This window comes from Phragmites australis, chromosome 19, assembly GCF_958298935.1.
Source record: "Phragmites australis chromosome 19, lpPhrAust1.1, whole genome shotgun sequence".
NCBI lineage: Eukaryota > Viridiplantae > Streptophyta > Magnoliopsida > Poales > Poaceae > Phragmites > Phragmites australis.
In genome coordinates this window covers 25,708,595-25,732,253 of record NC_084939.1, presented here as the reverse complement: position 1 = coordinate 25,732,253, position 23,659 = coordinate 25,708,595, and the positions used below count along the sequence as shown (strand labels likewise).

The window sequence follows — 23,659 nt, the reverse complement described above, 5'->3', positions numbered from 1 at the left end:
TGTCCATTTTGAAAAATTACAGATGTTAACTCCCTAACTCCTGTCTCCCGTTGAAAGCTTTCACGTATTTTTGTATTTCAATCGGAAAAGAAGTTTTCCTTTCACGTATTTTTGCGATGTCATATATTACTCCTCAAGATGCAAAATCTTAAAACAATGCATGTCATCTGTGCCAAGATTTAGTATGAATAACAGATCAACAATGCATGTCATGTGTGTCAAACTTTGGCTTAAAGTACAATATGAATAACAGATCAACATGCGGTAATATTTTTTGCTATGAATTCCATAGAATCCTAGATGAGCATTATATGCATATCTTTGAAGTAAAAAAGAGATATTAATTTTAGTTCAAATTTGTAGGAGTAGCTAGCGTACCTGTACATGTTTTCCGTTCTAACATTTTTCTTCTGCGATTTAGTGCTCTAAATTAAACTAATACTTAGATACAAGTTTGCATGCAGATTGGGCTATGTGCATCTTGATCATGCAGAGACTGAGAATAAACTCTTATACGGTTGTATCTCTTTATTATAACGATAAGAGTTAATAAAACTTTCATTAAAAAAAGATTTGCATGCAGATTGCACTCAAGTTCGAATCTATACTAGATATATCCCCTTCAAAACTCACTTTAGCTCTAGAACTAATATATCAGGTAAATTTAAATGATGGTGTGTATGCATTATTAGAGATCTAGATAGGAGATGCACTTGTCGATGATAGAAATCCTATTACTTGGTAAATATATGTAGGATAATTTCTTGATCGAATGGCTGTTAAACTGAATATAAATGCAATCTTGAATTGATAAACGTACGTCAAGGGTATAGTTGGCGTCACAGTAATATGTTAATGCAGGTTTTTATTGGCACAAAAACGGCAACATGCTTTATTCTTTCCAGGTAAATGTGCATTAACTGAGTTGAAACCATCGATCATCCGATCCTAGCTCTACACCTAACTCGCTTGTTTAGTTTGACAAGTGGGATGAGTTGATCCATCACCACCTCATACCTCACAAGCACTTAATTGGTGATGCCATCTCACTAAAATTCATGAGATCATTTCATGATGGATCATCCCATCTAAGATGTCTCAAACCAAACACGCTATTTGTACCCCATTTGATCTTTGAGGTTTTCAGTGCATTAAATAGTTGGTATGGTACGCAGGTGACCAAATGGCGTTCTTCCTTTTGGCCGTCATCGTGTTCGTTGAACTGATTTGGACATTCAAGCCATTTCTAGTCGTGCCAGAACAATTTTCTTCGAGCTAATGTCCCTCCTGCTTTATGTCATTGAGAGAACTCGTTTACCATCAAGACACACCATGGCTGCAATATATGCAAGCATCTGCAGGTGTCAATGGGGGAGGCAAGCGCTGGGCGATGGGAGGCTGGGCTCGCCAACTATTAGCGTCCATCCAAACGCATGTGAGGAAGCGAGGTCAATGCCAATTTTTTGGCGGGGCGAGCGCCGGCGTCGATCCAAACACGCCCTTATAATTAGCACTACTCAAGCCTGGCAATTTCGATGTTATTGTTGTAACATAAGATGGATTTACCCGGTTCTAATATATGAGATGAGGCGACGCGTACATGATCGAGTCGCCACCTCCGCGCGCCACTTGATTTGCTCCTCCGCCACCGCCATCTTATTACCAGAGCGTCTCTTGGGGGGAGACGTTTGATAAAATTGGAAGGAGAAGATTAGCATGACCCTTTAGTAAGGAACAAGTCAACTCCAAGCAGACGCAGCCCTTGCCTTGCATTCTTTAGCTCCATCCGAGATGCATCCCGAGATCACTCGCCGTCCGTTCCGCATGATGAGTACTGAGTGGCATATATATATCCTTTTATCATCATGCATATTCCATAATCCAAGAGGTAATAACACTCTTCTGCTTATAATAATTAATTGATTTGAAAAAGGCACATGACCATGAGAGTACCACCGCGAATGCCGTTTGTGTCTCTCCTAACTAAAGATGGCCAAATGGGCCGTGCTTACTGGGCCGGCTCGAGGCACGGAATTGTAGACACGGCCCAGGCACGGCCCGGCCCGAGCCGAGATGGGCCGGGCCGGCACGGCACGAGGCCATGGGCCGTGCCTGGGCCGAGCGCGCGGCACGGCGGGCCGGCACGGCACGGCCCGACCGAGTCGGGCCGGCACGGGCACGGCCCGGCCCACGGGCGGCACGGGCACGGCCCGGCTCAGGCACGGTTGGTCCAGGAGGCACGGCCGGGCCGGGCCGGCACGGCACGCGGCGGCCCATCACGGCACGGCCGGCCCGGCACGGCACGGCCCACCGTGCCGGCTCGGCACGCGGCGGCCCACGGCACGGCCCGGCCGGCACGTGGGGCACGATGGGCCGGCGGGGGCACGCGGGTTAACGGGTTAAACGGGCCGGGAACGGCCCGTTTAACCCGTTAACATGATATTTTTGAATTTTATAGCCGTTTTGTGACCGTTTGAGCTCCAAAAAATTCGAAAAAAATTGCAAAAATCACCATTTTTCACCTATAAATAGAGGAGCACCTTGCCCTTCCATTCCACACCAGCAACACCATTTTCTCTCTTGTTTCCTCCTCTCATTCTTGTCTCAAAGTTCGTGAGAATTAGCGATAATTTGGCAAAATTAGTTTGAATTGTTGCAAAAAAATCCGAGCAATTCCAAAATCGTCATCCTGCTGATTTGCTATCTTGAAGTTGAAGAAATCTTGGTGATTTTTTTGCATCGTTGTTGAGTCTTATTTTATTATTAGTTTTATTATTTGATTATTTCTAACTCTGAATATTTGCAATTTTTGTAGTGTCATTCGACATTGATCATGGATGCCGGTGATCATGATACATCCATAGATTATGATTTTTTTCTCCAAGGACTCACAGGGGACTACGGCCCCTTTGATACTAGTGCTGCAGGTGATGATGGACCCGACGGTGAACCTCCGGTTGGTTCACATCCAGATCCAGGTGATGCAGCAGGAGTGCCATCGTCAGGCTCTACAAGTGCGCACACATTAGCAAGCAGCGGGTCTAAAAGATCAAGAGCCGGTACTTCCGAAGTTTGGCAAGACTTTGAAAGGATCTACAAAGAGGAAGATGGGGTAAGTGTCAGGTATGCTAAGTGTTATATTTGTAAAAATGAATTATCTGCAAAGCCCTCGGGTGGAACGGGGCACTTGAAGAGGCACGCCATAAGTTGCAAGCGAAAGAGTGGAGCAGCCATGAAGCAGACGGTGTTGCAGTACAACCCCGACGGCTCTGTTCATCATTGGGAGTACGACTCTGCCAATGCTCGAAAAGAGCTATGTCGCTTCATTGCAAGAGCGGATCTACCACTCAATATCGGTGAGTCTGCTGCATTTGAAGATTACATTAAGCAAGCTCATAATCCTAGGTTCACGCATGTTTCTAGACAGACAACTAGTAGGGATATGGTAAAATACTACAATACGTGTCGTAGCAAACTTAAAGAAATGTTGCAAACATGTACATTTTCAGTTGCTTTGACCTCGGACATATGGGCAGGTAGGGCTAGAGAGGATTATCTTAGTGTGGTTGCTCATTTTGTTAATAATGATTGGGAATTAGAAAAGAGAATAATAGGTTTTCGCTTGATTGACAACGCGCATACCGGTGAAAATATTGCTGAAAAAATATCTCAAGTAGTTGCAGACTTTGGCCTCACGAATAAAATATTTTCTATCACTTTAGATAATGCCGGTGCAAATTCTAGAGCAATGGATATTCTTACTCCGTTGTTTAGTACTTATGCTGAATCTTTCTTGTTACATCAACGTTGTGCTTGTCATATTATCAATCTTATAGTAAAATTCGGTTTGAAGAGGTTATCGCGATACTTAGAAGATTTTCGTACTGCAATATCTTTTGTGAACTCCTCTAACCAACGAATTGCAGCATATAAACAGTATTGTGTTGCAATGGGTGTGCGTCCAAGTAAGTTTGCTCTGGACATGCCGGTGAGATGGAACTCTACTTTCTTGATGCTTAAAAATATTATACCATATAAGAGCACATTTGGTATGTTTATTCATACACATTACCATCAGCATGGGGGTCAAACTTTACTCACGGAAGCGCATTGGTATGTTGCTGAAAGGATACTGGAGTTTCTTGAATTTTTTTATGATTCAACTGTGAGTTTATCAGGAGTTTATTATTCAACATCTTGTTTAGTAGTGCATAATATTGTTGAAATTGCTACTCATTTAAACAACTATGAAAATGACAATCTTTTAAGAGATTGTGTAGTTCCTATGAAATCTAAATTCTTAAAGTATTGGAAAGAAATTCCTTTGTTATACGCTTTTGCCTTTATTTTAGATCCTAGAGCTAAAATTGCAGCTTTCTGTAGAGTTCTCGCAATTCTAGGTGATGCTCTTGGCCATGATTATTTTAATTATTATACTAATGTTCGTTCTAAGTTATTCGAAGTTTATAGTAAATATGAAACAAAGTATGACGAAGTTCGCCTGCAACGACCTCCACTAGCACCCACAACAAGTAAGAAGATGACAACGTGGGGGAAAATATTTGGTGCAGGTTCTTCATCAAGAAGTTCAGACTCTTCGTCACGATCGTCTACGGGCACCGGAATTCTAACATCCGGAGGGGAGCTAACTACCTTCATCGACAGTGACGTTATCAGCCACGAACAAGAAAACTTCAACATACTGCAATGGTGGCATGAGCACAAGACGAATTATCCAGTCCTTTCACTGTTAGCGCGAGATTTGTTAACGGTTCCTGTATCTACAGTTTATTCTGAGGCTGCCTTCAGTCTTACAGGAAGGATAATCGAAGAGAGAAGAACAAATCTGTCAAGTGAGATGGTTGAAATACTCACTATAGTAAAGGATTGGGAACAAGCTGAAGCACGAATGCAACACACTGCAGAAAATACTGAGCTTGAAGAATCATTCCAAAATTTGTATCTAGATGCTGATGAGAACGTGTAATTTTAAATTTTCTGAGCTAGGTTGTACTCTTTTTTCCTTTGCTAGAAAGGTTTTTAATGAGGCAACCTATCAATAAAGCTCATTTTTAGAATTAATCATGTGCCCCTATTATTTCTAAGTTTTTTTTATTCATGTTTTTTGTTTATTTTTTTAAAATACCCCCCGCGGCCCCACCCCCACCTACCTCTCCTCTCATCGTGGCCTATAAATACCATCTACTCCATCTCAAACTCCATGTATTCTCATTGCCCACCCTGCCCACCCATCTCTCTTTTCCTATTTGCTAGCCAAGTAGCCAGTATTCACTTCACATCAAGAAACTAATTCCATATTTCAATTCATGGATCAAGATGCCGAGAACTCAGGTGCATGGTCCCAAGTGTGGCAACATTTTGAAAAGGTCTTCAAAGAAATTAACGGGGAACAGGTAAGATTTGCTAAGTGTAATATATGCAGTATAGAAATAGGTGCCAGATCTTCACATGGAACGGGACACTTGAGGAAGCATATTAAAAATTGCAAGCAAAATTCTGGGGTTTCTAATGAAACCATGTAATTTTCGGAGCATAATCATTGGTTGTACTCTTTTTTCCTTCTAGTAGAAAGGTTTTTAACGAGGCAACCAATCAATAAAGATGTTATGTATTTATTTTCCATATTTTTTATTGTTTTTTGGAGTTTTTTAGCTATTATTTTTGATTTTTTCCTATTTTTTTGAGTGCTGACGGGCCCACTGTGCCGGCCGGGCCCGTCGTGCCTTCCCGTGCCGACCTGGCCCGTCGTGCCTCCACCGTACCGGTCGGGCCCGTCGTGCCAAACGGGCCTATCGTGCCTCCACCGTGCCGAACGGGCCCATCGTGCCGAACGGGCCCATCGTGCCGGCCGGGCCCATCGTGCCGACCGTGCCGTGGGCCGGCCCGGCACGGCACGGTGACAGTTGGGCCGTGCCGTGGGCCGACGGCTCGGCACGCGGGCCGGCACGGCACGGCCCGTAACAGTAAATGGGCCAATCGGGCCGTGCCGATTTCGGGCCGTGCCGAGATGGACCCGTGCCGGGCCGGCCCGATTGGCCCATTTGGCCATCTTTACTCCTAACTGAGAAATCCCTGTTCCTAGGTAATGATGCAATGACGCCGGAAACGAACCACAATAAAATACTAGCTAGACTAGTGCAATACCAATAAAACTCTCAAGAAATCTGCAAAGGATCATTGCAATGCGATTGGCTTTGTAAGTGTTTACTTATATATTGAGCTATATGCACCAATTATTTCACTTAAAAGTCTAAGTTGATGAGAAGATTACTTGTGCCTCAGACGTGAAAATAAGAGTCACGTGTTATATTTTATTTAATTGCGTCCATCATGACTCGAACTCGAGATCTCTACCCCTGATATCATATTGAGCTGCATGCACTAACCAGTTTATCCAAAAAATTAAGCTGATAAAGAAATGTGAGAAGTTTATTTATACTTTAATATTGTCCCCCCGAGAACATGACAAATACACATCAATATCACTTGGGGCTCATTAGCTCTTTGTTGTTGGCAGTTGCTCGGAATGTCGAATCTCACTAGACAATTGTAATATAATTCATTTTCAAATTTACTCTGCGTGTCAGCTATAGAAGCAATTGAGCCTGATAATACTAAAATTCGGAGACAATTAAATAATAGTGGTTGAGCACCTCCCAAGGCTGGGAGGAAGGCATCTCCAATGTTTAATACCTCCCTTGGTTCTAAGTTGAGCCCCACTAAGCTTGTGAAAAATACCACAATATATAGGATCTTCTTGGTCGTAAGCTAGGCCCCACTCCAGAATAAAAAAAGAAATTTGGCCGCTCCGACCACTATTCCTCCACATTGGGCCAACTTCTCCCTTCGCTCCTTGCCCTCGTCCCCCTTCTCTCCATGGCGACAGAGCATGGCAACCCCATCCCCCACCTCCACGCCAGTGGATCCCAAGTAAATGGCCACCAACGCTCCCCTCCGCTGCCTCCTCCCACCTGCGGTTATGTCGTGGAGGTGTGCTGATGTGATTGGGGAGGTTGTAGGTTAGGCACCAGATTGTGGTTAGCTACGCGAAATGCATGGGTCTGCCTCTCTTTCGGAGGCGCTTTTGAGGATCCACAAGGCAAGCTATCTTAGAAAAGATTATACCCTATGGTTGATGCATGTGCTGTAGATGATGCAATTTCATTGATCTGATTCCTTGTAAGGATCATGGTGATATGTTTGTTCTATTGAGCGAGGTTAAACGACAAGTTCTACCCATCAGTTTGGTGTCCTCGGACATCATCGCATTTGATCACCAAAGGCTTCGGGTTGAGAGTGTTTGCTCGATGCTACCCTGGTTGGCTGGCATATTTTTGTCGCCTCCATGAGACGAGATTCAGTGGAGATGGTTATCCGAATCCGATGATGATGGCATCGTTCCCTACCTCAAATACGGTGGCAACATCGAGGGCCTCATCCCTCAGCTCCAAGCGGTCCGACTTGAAGCAGATGATGGGTGTGGTGAGGACGCCAACGGCGTCACCAACCTTGTGCGGCTCCCAACGGCGGCGGTGTCCTCGACAACATGCTATCACTCGCTTCCTTTCTTTAATCAGTGGCCGCAAATCAATTGTTGATGCACAATGAGATGAGGAAGAGAGATGAGAGGATAGAGATTGTGTCATTTATATTCCGTAGCTCTTCAAATTTTTTTAGCTAGAATTGATAGACAACACAATGTACAGGACATGGTGCCAAGGGCTTAGGACAGGTTTTGCAGCACATTGGAGACACCCTAATGATGGAAAGAGTAGTGGAGGATGCATCAAAGTCACGAAGGAGGGCTTGGGGGAGGGGCCTATAGGGAAGTGGCAGCCAGTAGGGGGCTTGAGCCCCTTCTATGTGAAGATCCGCCAATAGCATGCAACAAACCTGCTTTGTGCACACCCTTACGGAAGAGCCGATGCCATGTATCATGGGACGCATGCTCATCATATCAAGATTCTTGGATTGCACGCTCACTTCTCTTCCATGATTGTCCTACTAGGAACAGAGATTTTTTTTTTGAGAATCAACCAAGAGCATTCATTAACTCATAACATAAATATAATCTTGTTCATTCCGGCACCTGACTATAACAGGCACACTCCGGAGTAGAAGAAGAAGCAAATTTAGCAAGTTTATGAGCTGCTTCATTTGCTTCCCTTTTAACATGACAAATTTCAAAATAATACATCCTTCAATAAGCTCTTGGATTTGATTTATAATCGGTATAATACTAGCTCAATGGTTCTTGGATTTCCACAGTGATATAAATCCCATGTGTCGGTGAAATGGGATCGGGGGTTGGTTCCCCGATTCCAGGGGCCAGGTCAGCAGTAGTGTCACGTGGCGCCATGCCTTAGGGATCACCTCCCCGGGAGGTCCCCGAGGGCCCAAGGAGGACAAGCTCCGGGAGACGGTGCTTGGGGCTGTGGTCAGTGGCCCCCGAGCACCCGAGCTCCCGAAGAGCCAAGAACTAGTTTCGGGAAGGAGTGCTCGGGGCCAGGATCAGTGGCCCTCGAGTGCTCGAGGTCCCCCGAAGACCCGTCATGAACAATACCGGGAGAGAGTGCTCGGGGCCAGGAGCAATGGCCCCCGAGCACTCGGTTCCCCGAGGACCTGAAGAAGACAAGTTTCGGGAGAGGGTGCTCAAGGCCGGGAACAGTGGCCCCGAGAACCCGAGCTCCCGAAGAGCCAAGAACAAGTTCCGGGAAGGAGTGCTCGGGGCCAGGATCAGTGGCCCCCGAGCGCTCGGAGTCCCCCGAAGACCCGACATAAACAGTACCGGGAGAGAGTGCTCGGGGCCAGGAGCAATGGCCCCCCGAGCACTCGGTTCCCCGAGGACCCAAATACACAGTTCCGAGAGAGTGCTCGGGGCCAGGAGCAGTGGCCCCCGAGCACTCGGTTCCCCGAGGACCTGAGGAAGACAGTTCCGGGCGGCGGCATGCTCGGGACCACGGACACGTGGCCCCCGGGTACCCGAGCTCCCCGAGGACACGAAGCCAACAGTACCGGGAGAGGGCGCTCGGGGCCGGGAACAGTGGCCCCCGAGCACCCGAGTCCCCCGACGACCCAAGATGAACAGTGCCGGGAAGAGGGTGCTCGGGCATAGCTCCCGGGCACCCACAGTCCCCCGACGACGTTAGAAGCCCCTTGCCGCTGGATCCCGCAAGGGCTCAGCGGTGAGATGTCAATCGGTGGGAGGCCCGACGCTACCTCAACAGGAGCATGGACTGTCACTTCCGACCACTCCCCCCATGCTTATCGTCAGACCCTACCACCGCCTGGCAGGGAGGCGTGGGGGCATTCAATGCAACGAAGCTTATCGCCTGCCCCCCCCCCCCTGCTGTGTCAGACTCCCTCTGACCCAGCGGCGTGCGGGGCGGCTCAGAGGCTGCCCGGCAGGCCCCCTCCCCTGTGCCTGCTAAAGTTGGGACGTGAAGGCCGACGGGACAGCTCAGGGAGCGTGTAGTCAACCCCTGTAACATCAAACTGTAGTGTCAGGATAGCTGCTTACGGGAACTTATGCCCCCGGCTGGGCATGCAAGCCTCCCCCAGTTGTATAAAAGGGGGAGCACTCCATCAAGAAAGAGGGAGAAGAACGGAAGGAAGGGAAGGAGAGGCTCTGGAGGCTCTAGAGGCGGCTCCGAACCCCGGGCACTCTCGGTCTCTGGGACTCCGAAGAGGAAGACTCAGGCTCGCTCTCTCGGAGGAGTAGTTCGTCAAGCTCAGAGAGTCCGGCACTTGAAGACCCGGGCTCCAAATAGATAGGCCAAAAATACCATTGTAATACCTTCCCCGACTCCGGGGCGTTGGAGATCCAGAAAGGGCATTCCGAAGGCCCTCCTAATACAATAGCATACACACAGGAGTAGGGTATTACGCCTCCGCGCGGCCCGAACCTGTCTAAATTTCCTCCGTGTCCACCGGCCCGACCGGTTCCCACCTGTTTCATCATCCAAGGCGGATTCAGGATCATCCCCCCGGCCGAATCTCTAAAAAGGGGTCCCTCGGGATCCCTGCGACAAGAGTTAATCCTCCGACACCATGGAATCTGCTTCCATTACAACTTGAGATATGCTTCAAGTTTTCATCAATTTCGCTCCATCTCTACAGGCATATGCTTCAGCTGTCAATACATCAGGGATAAATTCATGCCAAGTGCTGCTTGCCACCACTATGTGGCCTTGATCATCTCTTATTATTACTCCAGATGTCCCATTCATTTCATCTACATTATAAGCAGCATCAACATAATTCTTATAGAAACCTTCCTGTGGTCATTGCCAGTGAGCTTGAATTTTCATTTTTCCACCTGATTGAGATGTTCTTGCACTTAGAATGAGATCTGTTGTAGTATCATGTGCCCATCTACATGCTTGATGTAATTGGTCTGAAAACCCACCATGTGGTCGAGCATTGCGTGCATTCCATACCGCCCACATGTCACATAATATATAATTAGCCTTTTCAGCTTCATAAATGGAGGTGTCTAAGATATCTTGTGCCCACATTAATTGATGTAGTTTGAGGAGCTTTATTTTGTAGAGATCCTTGAACATTCTCCAGAAATTGCATGCATAAGAGCATTCCACAAGAGCATGGAAGATAGTATCCTTGGTAGCTCCACATTCTACACAATTACTTTGCATTTCAATGTCTCTTATGCAGTATAGCCTAAACTGGAACAAAACCTTTAATGACATGTCACCAAAAAGTACGTACCTTTGGAGGGACTGAGATGATCCACAACTTCCTCCAGATTTATTGGTTTCAAAATCGGAGCACAATGTAGTATTTCTTCAATGGTGGTCATTAGATCTTGATTGGTTTGCAAGGAGCCTGTAGGTCGACTTGACTATATAAAATCCATGTTTTTCTTCATTCCAAACCCAAAGATCATGGTTAAGTTTCCCCAAGGGAGTTTTGAGAACTTCATTGGTATCTATGAGTAACAAATTGTTGTTCACCTTATGGACATCCCATTTATCCCTTTCTGCATTAAGAAGTTCGGATACCATTGTTACATTTGCTCCATATCAGGACCAAAACAACATGGTAATGATATTGATGTGTACCTCAGGCCTTTAGTCGATGATCTTAAGAAACTCTGGTCAAAAGGTGTTGAGGTTTGGGATTAGTACAAGCAAGAGTACTTTACCTTGCACGTCATGTTGTTCGTCAACATCAATAATCTGTAGCACTTCGTAACTTGTCAGATCAGAGCAAAAGAAAAGGTGAAGCTTACTCCCATTGCTTAGATGACACATGCAGTTTAAGGTTGAACAACTTAAAGAAAATAGTGTACATGCGGCATCAACGTTTCCTTCACAGGAAGCACCTGTACCGAAACATGGACAAGCAGTTCGATGGCACAAGGGAGAAAGCGTTACCTCCGAGGTATTTCAGTGGGGAAGATGTCCACAATCATGTTAAGAATATCAATGTTATCCTTGGCAAGCGAAAACCATCCTCTAAGAATGATGAATAGTTAGGAATGTAGAACAAGAAATCAATACTATTCAAGCTATAGTATTAGGAAAAATTAGATGTTCGTCACTTTATCAATAACATGCATGTAAAGAAGAATATTTGCAAGAGTCTGATCGGTATATTGGTCCAAATGAAGGGAAAAGGAAAGGATCATGAGAACATACGGGCTGATCTTGAAGAAATGGGCTTAAGGCCGGACCTCCATGCACATGATACGGACAAAAGAAAACACCTACCCCCAGCAGCTATCACTCTCTCCAAGAAGGAAAAAAAAATTATGCGAGTTCTTGCATAGTGTAGAAGTTCCCTCCGGTTACTCGTCCAACATTGCAAGACTTGTTTCAGTGAAAGAGCTAAAAATGAATTTTGCCTTGATGAAGTCCCATGATTGCCATGTGATAATGACAACACTGCTTGCGATAGCTATTAGGAACATCTTCCCAATAAAGGTTCATGAGGCTACCCTGAGCCTGTGCTTTTTCTTCAATACAATTGAACAAAAGGTGCTCGATTCAGACTCGTTAGAGAAGCTGGAAAGAAGACACTTTGAGACTATGTATTTTTGAGGTGTATTTCCCACCATCCTTTTTTGATATCACAGTGCATCTCACTGCTCACCTTGTGAAGGAGATACACTACCTTAGCCCCGTGTTCCTGCATCACATGTTTCCATATGAGAGATATATGAGAGTTCTCAAGTCGTACGTAAGGAATTGAGCCTTTCCTGAGGGATGCATCGTGCAGGGTTACGTGATGGAGGAGGCATTTGAGTGGTCTATTAATTACATTGACCCAAATAACCCAATTGATGTTCCTAAGTCTCATCATGAGGAGAGTTCGCAGGTGTAGGGGTTCTGAAGAAGATGGCAATAACTCCTGATCAGAAGGCATATGACCAAGCTCATTTTCTCGTGCTGCAACAAATGAGCACAAGAAGATCGAAGCTTGTGTTGCGAGGCAACATATGCAAAGGTTTACGACTTGGTTCTGAGATCGAATCAGACAATCGAGTACTCCTACAAGTGCTCTGATAAAAAAAATGGCATCAGACCTTATTTACACAATTATGACATATCAAGGGTACGATATAAACGGATACATATTTTACACGGTTGTACAAGATGAGAAGAGCATATACTAGAACAGTGGTATCCTTATAGATGCTTATAACAACGACATGCAGAGAGTCATATACTATGGTCAACTAAAAGAGATATGCGAGCTAAACTACATGGGATTCAAGGTAGCCCTATTTCAGTGTTGTTAGGTACATGGGGCAAAGGGAGTCACTAATGACAAGTATGGATTCACTAGCGTTGATCTCAAACATGTCGGATACAAGTCTGAATTCTTCGTACTCGCTAAAGATGTTCGTCAAGTCTTTTATGTGACTGACACAACAAAGAAGAAACGTCATGTGGTTCTCACTGGGAAAAGACGCATCATCGAAGTTGCAAATGTCGTTGATGAGGAGGAGTTCAATCAATTCGATGAAATCCCCCCTTTTTCTACTGCAATCATAACACGCCTTTCGCCGATCGAGAAAACTCCATATCTACACTCCAACCATAACAAAGGGATTCATGTCAAGAAAGTACAAAAATGGCGGAGGGCGCGTACAAAGAAGCAATAGTACAAAGGTTGCTATGGAGGAGACATACCCCGAAAGAGCAAACCAGGGGGAGAAAGAGTACAAGGTGGAAAAGGACAATTATGGCCTACAGCGAAGCCATAGTCGACCGTGAGGCAGGAATATCCCACAACTTCACCAAGAACTCCCCCGAAGGGCACCTTCGCCTCCTTCGGGTCCCGGCAGGGGCCGCGCATGAAGCGGCGTATGTGTCTCATCTACAGCCTACTATTGCGTAAGCTGATGCAATAGACGGCTCTCGAGCTGTCGGAAGACGGGGAAGTGAAAGCGCATCTAGCCCCTATGTGTGGTTTTGGTAATTAATGACAATACCTATGGACTAATAATGTTGTTGAGTTTGTTAGTAGGTTGTTCCATAGGTGATTAATGGATGAGAGATATGCATGAGCTCTAGGTAAATGGGGAGATTGAAAATGCATCAAGATGAATGAGCTCTAGGTGATGCTCGGGTAAGTGATGACAATGCCTATAGACTAACAATCATATTGAGAATTACTATTAGGTTATTCCATAGGAGATGCATAAATGATGAAGCATGAATTCTTTGAGAAATGCCATGAGTTCAAATAATTGCATCAAAAGTCATTGAGATCTTTTAGTGATGCTCATAAGAAGAAGAAGAAGCTCAATAAGATTAGCAATAAGCTTGAAGGCTAAGTTACTTGTGGAAATCAAGTAACTAAAGATATAACTTGTTAATAGAGTTTCATGGACTAACCCGTGTGCTATGTGTTTAAGAATGAGTGGGGTTAGGTTCTATATGAAGATTGACAATATGCGTGAAGGCTAATAAGTTACTTGTGAAAATCAAGTAACTTAAGGTATAAATGTTGTCATTTAGGTTTTATGGACTAACCCATGTGCTTTGTGCTTAAGAGTGAGTTGGGGTTAGGATTTATAAGAAGGCATAAGTTGAATTTAAATCACATATGCCAAGAGTGAAGAACAAAAGTGGACTCCATATATGAAAAAGTGAATTCCTTGAAGATGTCGAATACAAAGTGGTTTACTATGGCAAGACGGTGAAGGGCAAGCAAGACTCGGCTGCGATGGACCATCCGTGGTGAAGGGCAAGCAAATGGCTTGGCACCGAAGGACCAAGGCGGTGGTGAAGAGCGAGTAAAGGCTTTGTGCCGATGGACCGTGCGAGGCTATGGGAAGCTATGGATGATTCACATCAATCATACGAAGAATCAAGAAGAGATAGAGTGAAGAATATATGGAAGTTGGCAACCCTCAAGGTTTGAATGAAAGAAGCGGTACTTAAAAGTTTTCAAATACTCAAAGTGGTTCAAATGTGTTTTATCTTTGAATTTGAGTATAGGCATGCCACCCTATTAAGAGGGATGCAATGTGAGCTAATTGTCGTGTCTCAGTGCTCAAGAGTTCCCAACCAAAACCAAAGTGAGAGTTTCTTGTTAAGAGTCCGGAGCGGAAAGTGTAGAAGTGTCCAAAATGGGTTTTGGAGTGTTTCTAGTTTGATCCTATATGTTTTAGGTCATGAATTCAGTTGGGATGTGTATCCCTCTGAATAAGCTTTCCATAGAGTCCAAAATCGTCGAAATCGGACTCCGGGATCAAAAGTTATCGCCGTTTTTCGGAGGTCAGCTATGTTGTGGCTGGAGACTCCGGTGTAGGCCGGATACTCCGGTACCTGAAGTGGCCGAAGACTCCGGGAAGTCTCCGGGGCTGTTTTCTGTGTTAAGTGCCGCCCGGAGACTCCGGTGTAGGCCGGATACTTCGGTAAAAGTTCAGAAAAGTCATAACGGCTAGTTCTGACACATTCTAAGACCGTTCTGACGCCGTTTTTGGAATTGGGACCGGATACTCCGGTGTTCACCGGATACTCCGGGGTAGGCGTGTCAAAACAGTAACGGCTAGTTCTTTGGAGTGGGCTATTTATACCCCACTCACCCCATCCTTTGGGGCTGCTGCAAGGGCACGAAAAGAACATCCTCTAGAGCCAAAAGAACCTCTCCCACTCCATTCTAGTGTGTGATTTGAGAAGAAAAGTGAGTTGGGTTGAGAGATTGGAAGATTGAGTGCAAGTGAGCTAAATCCATTCTTGAGCACTTGAGTTCGCGATAAGAAGTTCTCGAAGCGTTTGTTACTTTTGGAGGTGAAGCCTCCTAGCCGGCTAGGTGTCGCCGGTGAGCTCCCGTGCTTGTGGTGAGCCGCGGGAAAGTTTGTGAAGGTCGATCTCGCCTCCGGAAGGGAAGAGATCAAGTTAGTAGAAGCCAAGCTCAAGTATGACCGAGCTTGGAGAGGAAAGAGGTTGAAAGAGACCCGGCTCGTTGGAGCTTCCTCAACGGAGACGTAGGATTCACGGTGGTGAATCCGAACTTCGGGAAACAAATCTTTGTGTCTCCTCTCTTGTTTCCTTACTTTTGAGTTCTTGTTCAAATCTTTTGTGCATATTGCTTGATCTACTTGTTTGTGTGTATTTGAGTGTAGGTTCTCCGTGGATCTACTTGGAATCATCTCCGGGAACACACGACATCACTTGGTTTGAGCTAGAACTCTCTACTCATTAATTTTATTCAGTTTCGGGCTCTGTTCTGTACAGAAACCGGAGAATTCGGACTTTACCGGAGTTTTCGGACCTGTACACACCGGAGTATCCGGACTACACCGGATACTCCGGATAAACAGTAATTTCAGGCATATGAACAGTGTTTTCAGCCTTTTTCAATTTAAGTTTTATTGCATATCTCTTGCTAGAATTGAATAATTTCTGTCACCTTAGGATTGTAATTTCCACACTTATTTAAGGTGATTGTGCACTAGTTGAGCCTAGCATATTTAGGTTTTTCACTTGTGAAAACCCGTTAGTTTATATTCCGCTGCAAGTTTAGGCCAACGGTAAAAGGGGACGAATTTTTTGTAAAAATGTCTATTCACCCCCCCCTCTAGGCGACATCATTGTCCTTTCAGGAAGAAGTCAAAGAAACCACCACCGTGGCATCCTTTCCCTTCTTCATGGCCTCCTCCTTCGCCGCCAGGGCAGCCGACTTCTCCGTCGATGCATGCTCCTCATCGTCACTCTCCCTCCCCAGGAGATCCCAGTCGATCTTCTCTTCGTCATCAAAAATATCAATGATCTCGACATGCGCAATCCCTCGAACTGGGGGTTAAGCTGGAGTGGCAGGCGGTTGTCCTCCCCACAGGGGTGAAAGCAGGATGGCCGCCGGAGCCATCGCTGGCAACCGAGACAGCCCGCCCCAGTCGAGATCATCTACATCTCCGAAGAAGATGAGGAGGAAGACGATGCCATATTCAGGTCAAGGTTAAGTGCTCGCTCTTGAGGCAGTAACGAATCCAGCCAAATGACCCAGCTTTTATAGTCAGGCCAAGCATCCAAGTACGCTCGGGAGATTAAGCGGAACCGACATGGCGTTGTTTCATGGCACTCCTCATTACTCTCCAGGGAGCCTGTGGCCATATACCGGTCGTTCTGCCTACATGTGGCAACATCCTACGACGATGCCTTGTTGTCTTGCACACAGGTCCCGTCGTATTAATGGCTTGGACTCCTTTCGGTGCATGCCAGGGGCGCGAGCACGCGACCCCAAACGAACCCGCACATTATCCAGTCAAACGCGCCAGTGACACATCCCGTCCTTCCATTCTTAAATAGGCAAACATGGGAAGCCCCCCCCCCCCCCCCCGCTCCCACACGTAGTCTCCACTCTGACAAATTCAAGTGGCGAGAGGACTCATCATCAAGAAGTCCAAAGGATCTAAATCAGCCTTGGCACGGACTCTGGAGTGTGTCATCTCCACTGACGCCCCTCCGGCCTTTGGTCACAATGTCTTATGTACCAACTCCATTAGGCTCTAAAGCGTGTTTCCTCTGCCGTTGCAGCCAATACGCCTTCGGTCTTATGCCTCGACGACGGCCACACCCCTGACCTCAGCATAGGCTCCGGAGCGTGTCACCTCCGCCAATACTTTTTCATTCTTTGGCCTCGACGACGGCCACGCCTCCGACCTCAACATAGGCTTCGGAGCCTGTGCTGGCAATGACACCCGGGCGGGCTTTGGCTTCAACAAACAAGTATACCTCTGATATCATCGTGACAAGCCACTGAGGACGTTAGAGACTCCCTCCCTCAGTGTCTCCTCTAAATGTGCCTATGTCTTCGGAATATGCTATCAGCCTCGAGCTTCACCATCAATACCCACAGCTCCCGCTGAGAAACTCCTCAGAGGTAAGGGATTGTGTTCGGGCATCCTTGTTACTATACGAGGCTGGAATTGGCTTTCCTCTATATCCTCTCACCCCTCCGAATGTCAGGGCCTGCGAATAATGGTTAAGGATCGCTATCAAAGGTCCCTCCGAAGCCTTCGGCCTCCGGACTCTCAGCAAGAGGTCTGGCTTTCAGAGGCTATGGACCCCTTCGGGCCCACCCCTTTGGTGCCTATGTGGTCTTCTCGAAGTTCGAAGATGCAGCAGATCTCCGAAGATAATATCGGGGAAGAAAGGACAATTAATGCCGATACAAGTGGTGCTTATCCTGACACTCCAGTGCAATAGATGTCATCCTGACACCCCTGACAGTGCGGTGCGAGACCGCAATTGGCGACCAGCTCACCTCAGGGTTGCTTGTACCGCAATAGTTGCTATAGTAGATATTTATCTTTTATATAGGGTTAAAAATAGTTATCTAGGATAAGACCATGTAATTCGGTCAGGTCGTAGATATTTGTATATGGTGATAACTTGTACACTAAGCTACGTATAACCTTATAAATGGGGGGGGGGGGCATAGTCATCTAGGGGAAGATAGATACACACAAACACAAAGACACAATACTCCTATAGACCAATCTTTTCGACTATCAATACATTTTCGGTGTCCCTTCCTCTCAAACTTCATCTTCAAACTTAAGTCTCCTCCTTATAAGAAACTCTCGCCGTATTTATTAGCGTAAGAGGATCTCTTACGCCAACAGTAACCTATACATAAGTGACAGGTAAAGAAATTATCCGTCACTTATGTATTCTTCCATGTGCTGGTGAGAAAGACATACATGACGAGTAAATGAGTTACATGTCACTTATATCTGAATATAGTGATGGATAAATTATGTATCCGTCACTTATATGTTCTCCTCTAAGCTGTATAAAAAGACATAAGTGACGGATAACAGCTAATAGGTGACAGGTCGTGACCCGTCACCTATAATCTCATTGGTGACAGATCCTTACCCGTCACTTATAACTCGTCATCAGTGACACATTTTAAGTGATGAGTGCAATACCCGTCACCCATAATTTTTTCGCATAATGACTAAGTTGTACGTAGGCGTGGTGTAATGACGGTAGTTCATCTATTTTTGGTCGATTTTGACAGGATTATTACGATCGAGCCTGCACTGCACTCTTAGGTGATTAGGTCAGTAGCCTTGTTCGGGAGGAAAGTTAGCGAGCAAAGCGATGATCGATCATCTGACACTCTAGTGTATGTAGCATGACAGCGAGCCATGCAGATGCTGTGTAGTGATGCACCCAGCGCAGTCATGGAAGGGCTGATTTTCTTCCTCCTCCCCGGCACCTCTTTCTTCTTCTCCTTCTCTTGTAAAAAAAATTGGAGGAGATAGACTGCATGGGAGTGGCAACCGATAGGCAGTAGCTTGAGGCCTTCCCACCCCTGAAGATCCGCCGCTGATGCCGGAGTCACCGATCGAGCAGTTAGAACATGGTAATCCAGCCACTTCTTCAAGACAACAAATGTACGTTTAGCACGGCGTTTAATTACCTTCAACGCCCCCGAAACAGGCGTAAAGCGGCCTTCTTTTTGCAGATCAATAATGGAGGTGTGCGTCTCTGTCCAAGTGTCGATGGCGTTCTTATCGCTGGTGCCGTTGAAGTCAATCTCGGCTGCTGGCGGAAAGCCAGGGAGATCCAACTTCCAAAGCAATTCTGGCAGAAAACGAACGGCCGGCCATCTTTTGACGCATCAATAATGGAGGTTGCAGCATCCTAGTCTCTACCTACTATGATCATTCTTGGAATTGGAAGTTGCTCGTAGGCGTGTTACTCGGACATGAATATAGATGTTAAAATTTAATTCGAATTTAGATATTTGATTCGAAAAAAAATTAAACACGCGAAACCTAACTTAGAATCCGACACTACACAGTAACGCTGGCCCGTTGCCGTCCAAACTCCAAATCTGTCACCCCAATGCTCTAGTGCAGGGCAGTGAGCAATCATCTGGCGCAGCTGTAGACTCGTGATGTCTCCTTGCTTGCCGTCCTCGGTTTCAGTCTGCTTTGCACAGGTGCATCGATCCTCAGGTGGTTCGTCCACGGCATCGATGGCGCGTCAGCTCGCATATCAGTCCATTCCTATTTCTCTCGTCGTCATCCCTGGCTCATCAGTTTGCGGAAGAGAGGAGTAACGGGGAAGATTTTTTTTAAAAATACATTTTTTCGAATATTATAGAAATAATACCGAAAATGATGAAATTGTAAAAATAATACCTATTCGCTCAACGGTTCGACGAAAACAGTTTTCACACTATCGTACAATGAAAATACTATTTTCGTCAAACCGTATGGCGAAAATAGACAGGTTAGGAGTGTCTGACTGTAACATCGAGGCAATTTTCGCCAAACCGTTTGGCGAAAATTAATTGTCACCAAACTGTAGGGTGAAAATTAATTTTTACCAAACCGTTGAATGAAAAAACCGTGTGAGCTCAGTGGGCCATATCTCCTGACCCGGGAGCTCATTGTAAACCATATCCCGCGTCCGAATGGCCGAAATTATTTCTTCCGTTGAAAAAATATTATATCGCATTTTTATTTTGCAATTGAACTTATTTCTGATACGGAATAAAAAGATGTAAAATAAATCGTAGAATTGTTTGTCTGACAATAGGACATAGCATAGAATTGCTATAAGAGTCTATAATAGTAATTGTAAAGCATAAGTACCATAGAACCTAGTACAAAAATTACATACGCCGATGAACATTAAATGTGACATAGGATTTTTCGTCGTAGTGCGGATAGACCCTAACCATAAAAAGCTGCCAACAACAAACATTGGCATGTACGGTACGCCTAAAGAGTAATCTAATAGCATGTCGCTGTTAAACTAAACATGTATTAGGGAATGAAAATAGGTCAGGGTACAATAGATACTCTCTACTGAATGCACCTAGAATATTTGCCCTTTCTTAGGGCATCAGGCCCCCGCCTTAGCGTGACGGGTCCTCTCCCGCTTACTTTCCCTTTCTACTTCGCGTGCTTGAGCCGCGGCGCTTCTGATGCGCTCCTCCTCCTCCTGTCGTTTCATCCGTAGTTTCTCCTGATGTCGCTCGTACTCGCGGTGTTTGTAAGCTTCCCTCATCCATCGCATCTCTATATCTACCCACCGCTTCTGGTCCTCATTTTGCTCCATGTTGAGCTATTACCTGAAGTCGCAGATAGGTGGAGGAGACTGTATAAAAGAAACAAGATGAGAGATTAGTAAGAGAGTGCATAAAATCATATGGAAAGACCCATATGAGTGATTTATGTCTGTCAGTGACATGGTAACCAGGGGTCCCCGAGTCCCGAGGCCAGAACAGTAGAGTGTCATGTGGCGCCCTCCCTCGAGGATTATCTCCCCGGGGTCCTAGAAGACCAAGTTCCAGGAAAGGGTGCTCGGGGCTATGAACAGTGGTCCCCGAGTACCCGAGTTCCCTGATGACCCGAGAATACCAAGTTCCGGGAGAGGGTGCTCGAGGCCATGAACAGTGGTCCCCGAGCACCCGAGTTCCCCAACGACAAGAGAAGTCAGTTCCGGGAGAGGGTGCTCGGGGCCATGAAAAATGGTCCCTGAGCACCCGAGTTCCCCGAGGACCCGAGCAGTCAAGTACCGGGAGAGGGCGCTCGAGGCCATGAACAGTGGTCCCCGAGCACCCGAGTTCCCCGAGGACCAAGAAAGGGCATATCTCGGAGAGAGTGCTCGGAGCTGTGAACAGTAGTCCCCGAGCACTCACAGTTCCCCGAGGGCCTGAAAAGTCCTTCGCCAATGGTCCCCACAAGGGCTCAGCGGTGAGGTGTCATTTGGTGAGAGACCCGATGCCGCATTTAAGAGGGCGTGTGGCCTATCATTTCCAACCACTCCCCCCACGCCTGCTGTCAGTCCCTGCCACGGTCTGGCAGGGAGGCGTGGGGACATTTAATGCGCGGGTCCCATCGCGCGTCATCCGGCGCGCCTCGGGATAACGTCGCATGACTCGAGGAATATCGTCGGTCGCTCTGCTGTGTCAGGCTCGCTCTGACCGGGTGGGCACGCGGGGCTGTTCGGTGGCTGCCCGGCGGGACCTCCCCGCTGCACCCGCTGAAAAGCGGAATGATGACGACAAGACCGGACGGGGGCGCGTTTTCAACCCTCCCCGTCACCTCAAGCTGCAGCCCATGATGGTTGCTTTCCATTTGTGGCACATTGGAACTTGCGCCATCCTTTCTGGGCACGCTACCTGCCCCGACGGGTATAAAAGAGGGGCAAGCTCCCTAGAGAAGAAGACGAACGAGATAGAGGGTCGGACGAACTCTGATCGAAGGAGCTCTGGACGACGAACAACCAGTCTTCAAGACCAAGACAAGCTCACGCAGCTCTAGATTTAGACAAACATTCTTGTAACACAGCAGATCCTCAGAGAGACATTCCCTGAGCATTTATAGCATACACACGGGAGTAGGGTATTACGCTCCGTACGGCCCGAACCTGTCTAAAATCCCCTGAGCATTTAATTCCTACTGCATCCGATCATCCATCCCACCTGCATCTCCTTTACTCCCATTTATTTCACCTACGAGGCAGACTCAGAACCATCCCCCGGCCGAATCTCAAAGGGGGTCCCTCCGGATCCCCGCTTGTGGAGTTCATCCTCCGACAATGTGGCTATACCGGTGAATACTCGTATGGTCCATGTCGAGGCTTGTCATACTGGTAGTTAGCACACATGAAAAAGCGTAGGCCATATGTGTAGGATATGTTCGGGGACTCACGAAGTTTACAATGATCGCCACAGAAGCACATCAGTGGTTCGACCCCCTGGGGGATGAAAATACCCCAATGTTTCTTGGGTGGTCTTGCAAGAGCTGAGGAAGACATTTCAGTTGAAGGAGCTGAGGAAGGAATGATCTATCCATAGATGATGGTGGGGTTATTTATAATGGATGGGGGATGGTGCATGGACTGAGTGCACGAGCTTGGCTAGGGGCTGGAGCATTAGATGCCCTGTGAAAGCTAGAAAAGTTATGGCATTGATGCTTGGCAGAGATTCCCTATGGTAGCTGTTGCTTGGTGTGGTCATTTTATTATGTAAAAGTTTAGCAAGTAGTTATTGTAGTTGAAAGTGTTATAGTTGTAGGGTTTTTTTGATGCAACGGTGTTTTATTTTGAAAGTTTGAAGTGAATGGTTTGAAAGGGGATATGAACGGAGATGAAGTACTCGGTGTGTATGCAGTGAAGCGTATAGTGAATGCATTGGATGTATCAGATCTACCTAGTGATTTTCCTCCACTGCCATCGAATGTTCCCACCATACTAACATAGTAGAATACAATAGTAGAATAAGGTACTAGCATCATAAGATAGTATCATCAGAGTAACTAAACTACTTCGTAAACCAGCAGTCTGAACTAATAAAATGGAAAGCTAAACTAATGACATTTATTAATCATAAAAGCAACACAGACTACTCCTGACCCCTACCCTGACCCCTTCCCTATGCCCTGCCTCTGGCACCCTTGCACGTACGTGCTGACACTAGAACGGCTGCCTTCTCCTCCTCCCGAGGATGCTTGTAGGCGGAAGGTGTGTACCAATCAAGCATGTGGCTCTCACATCTGGGCAACTGGGGACCATAGATGTCTTATGCCTCCTGCTGCATAGTCTAAGTGGACGATGGTGCACCGTACAATTGTGGTGACTCCAGCAATTCTGAGGCCCCTACATAGTCAAAGAATGGGTTCCCGCTAGAGTGCGATGTACCCTCGGAAACTTGTGTTGTTGTATCGATGTGGATCAAACCTGCATTTATATCGTGCACAAACAACTGAGTATTGGCGGAGAATGCGTAATAACTCAAACATTACGGAATAAAGAGTCGTGACATACCTAGCGTAGGAAGACACACGGGCGTGGCAAAACCAGAGCCTCCTGCATGCACAGGATGCGAAGGCTGAGGAGTATCGTAGCCATGCCCGATCCATCCAGGGCTTCCTGTGAACTGCGGGGTGACCCATCCAGAGCCTCCTATGAACTGGGGGTGGCCTATCCCAAGCCTTCTATGAATTGGGGGCAAGCCCATCTACATCCTCATGTGAATTGGGGGGCGGCCCATCCAGAGTCTCCTAGGAACTTGGGGATGGCCCATCTAGAGCCTCATGCATGCACAAGTAGTCAAATTAACACCATATGGACCGTTATGCATTTGACCATTTGCATAGAAAATTATAAGATTTCTAGAGTTTGACATAATT

The 23,659-nt window shown here is 46.4% G+C and overlaps 1 protein-coding gene across 1 annotated transcript; it reads left to right on the top strand.

Annotated features, from left to right (window-relative positions):
- The first annotated feature begins 2,445 nt into the window (after nucleotides 1-2,445).
- LOC133899976 (uncharacterized) lies at nucleotides 2,446-5,082 on the top strand. Its single transcript, XM_062341027.1, has 2 exons — nucleotides 2,446-3,356; nucleotides 4,572-5,082. Exons 1-2 carry the CDS (start codon nucleotides 2,834-2,836, stop codon nucleotides 4,985-4,987), a joined length of 939 nt encoding a protein of 312 aa, XP_062197011.1. The 5' UTR covers nucleotides 2,446-2,833; the 3' UTR covers nucleotides 4,988-5,082.
- The last annotated feature ends 18,577 nt before the right edge of the window (nucleotides 5,083-23,659 follow it).

Coding starts and splice junctions, on each gene's coding strand:
- LOC133899976 (XM_062341027.1), top strand. CDS start 2,834: ATGGATGCCGGTGATCATGATACATCCATAGATTATGATTTTTTTCTC. Junction 3,357..4,571: donor GGATCTACCACTCAATATCG/GTGAGTCTGCTG, acceptor TATTTGGTGCAG/GTTCTTCATCAAGAAGTTCA.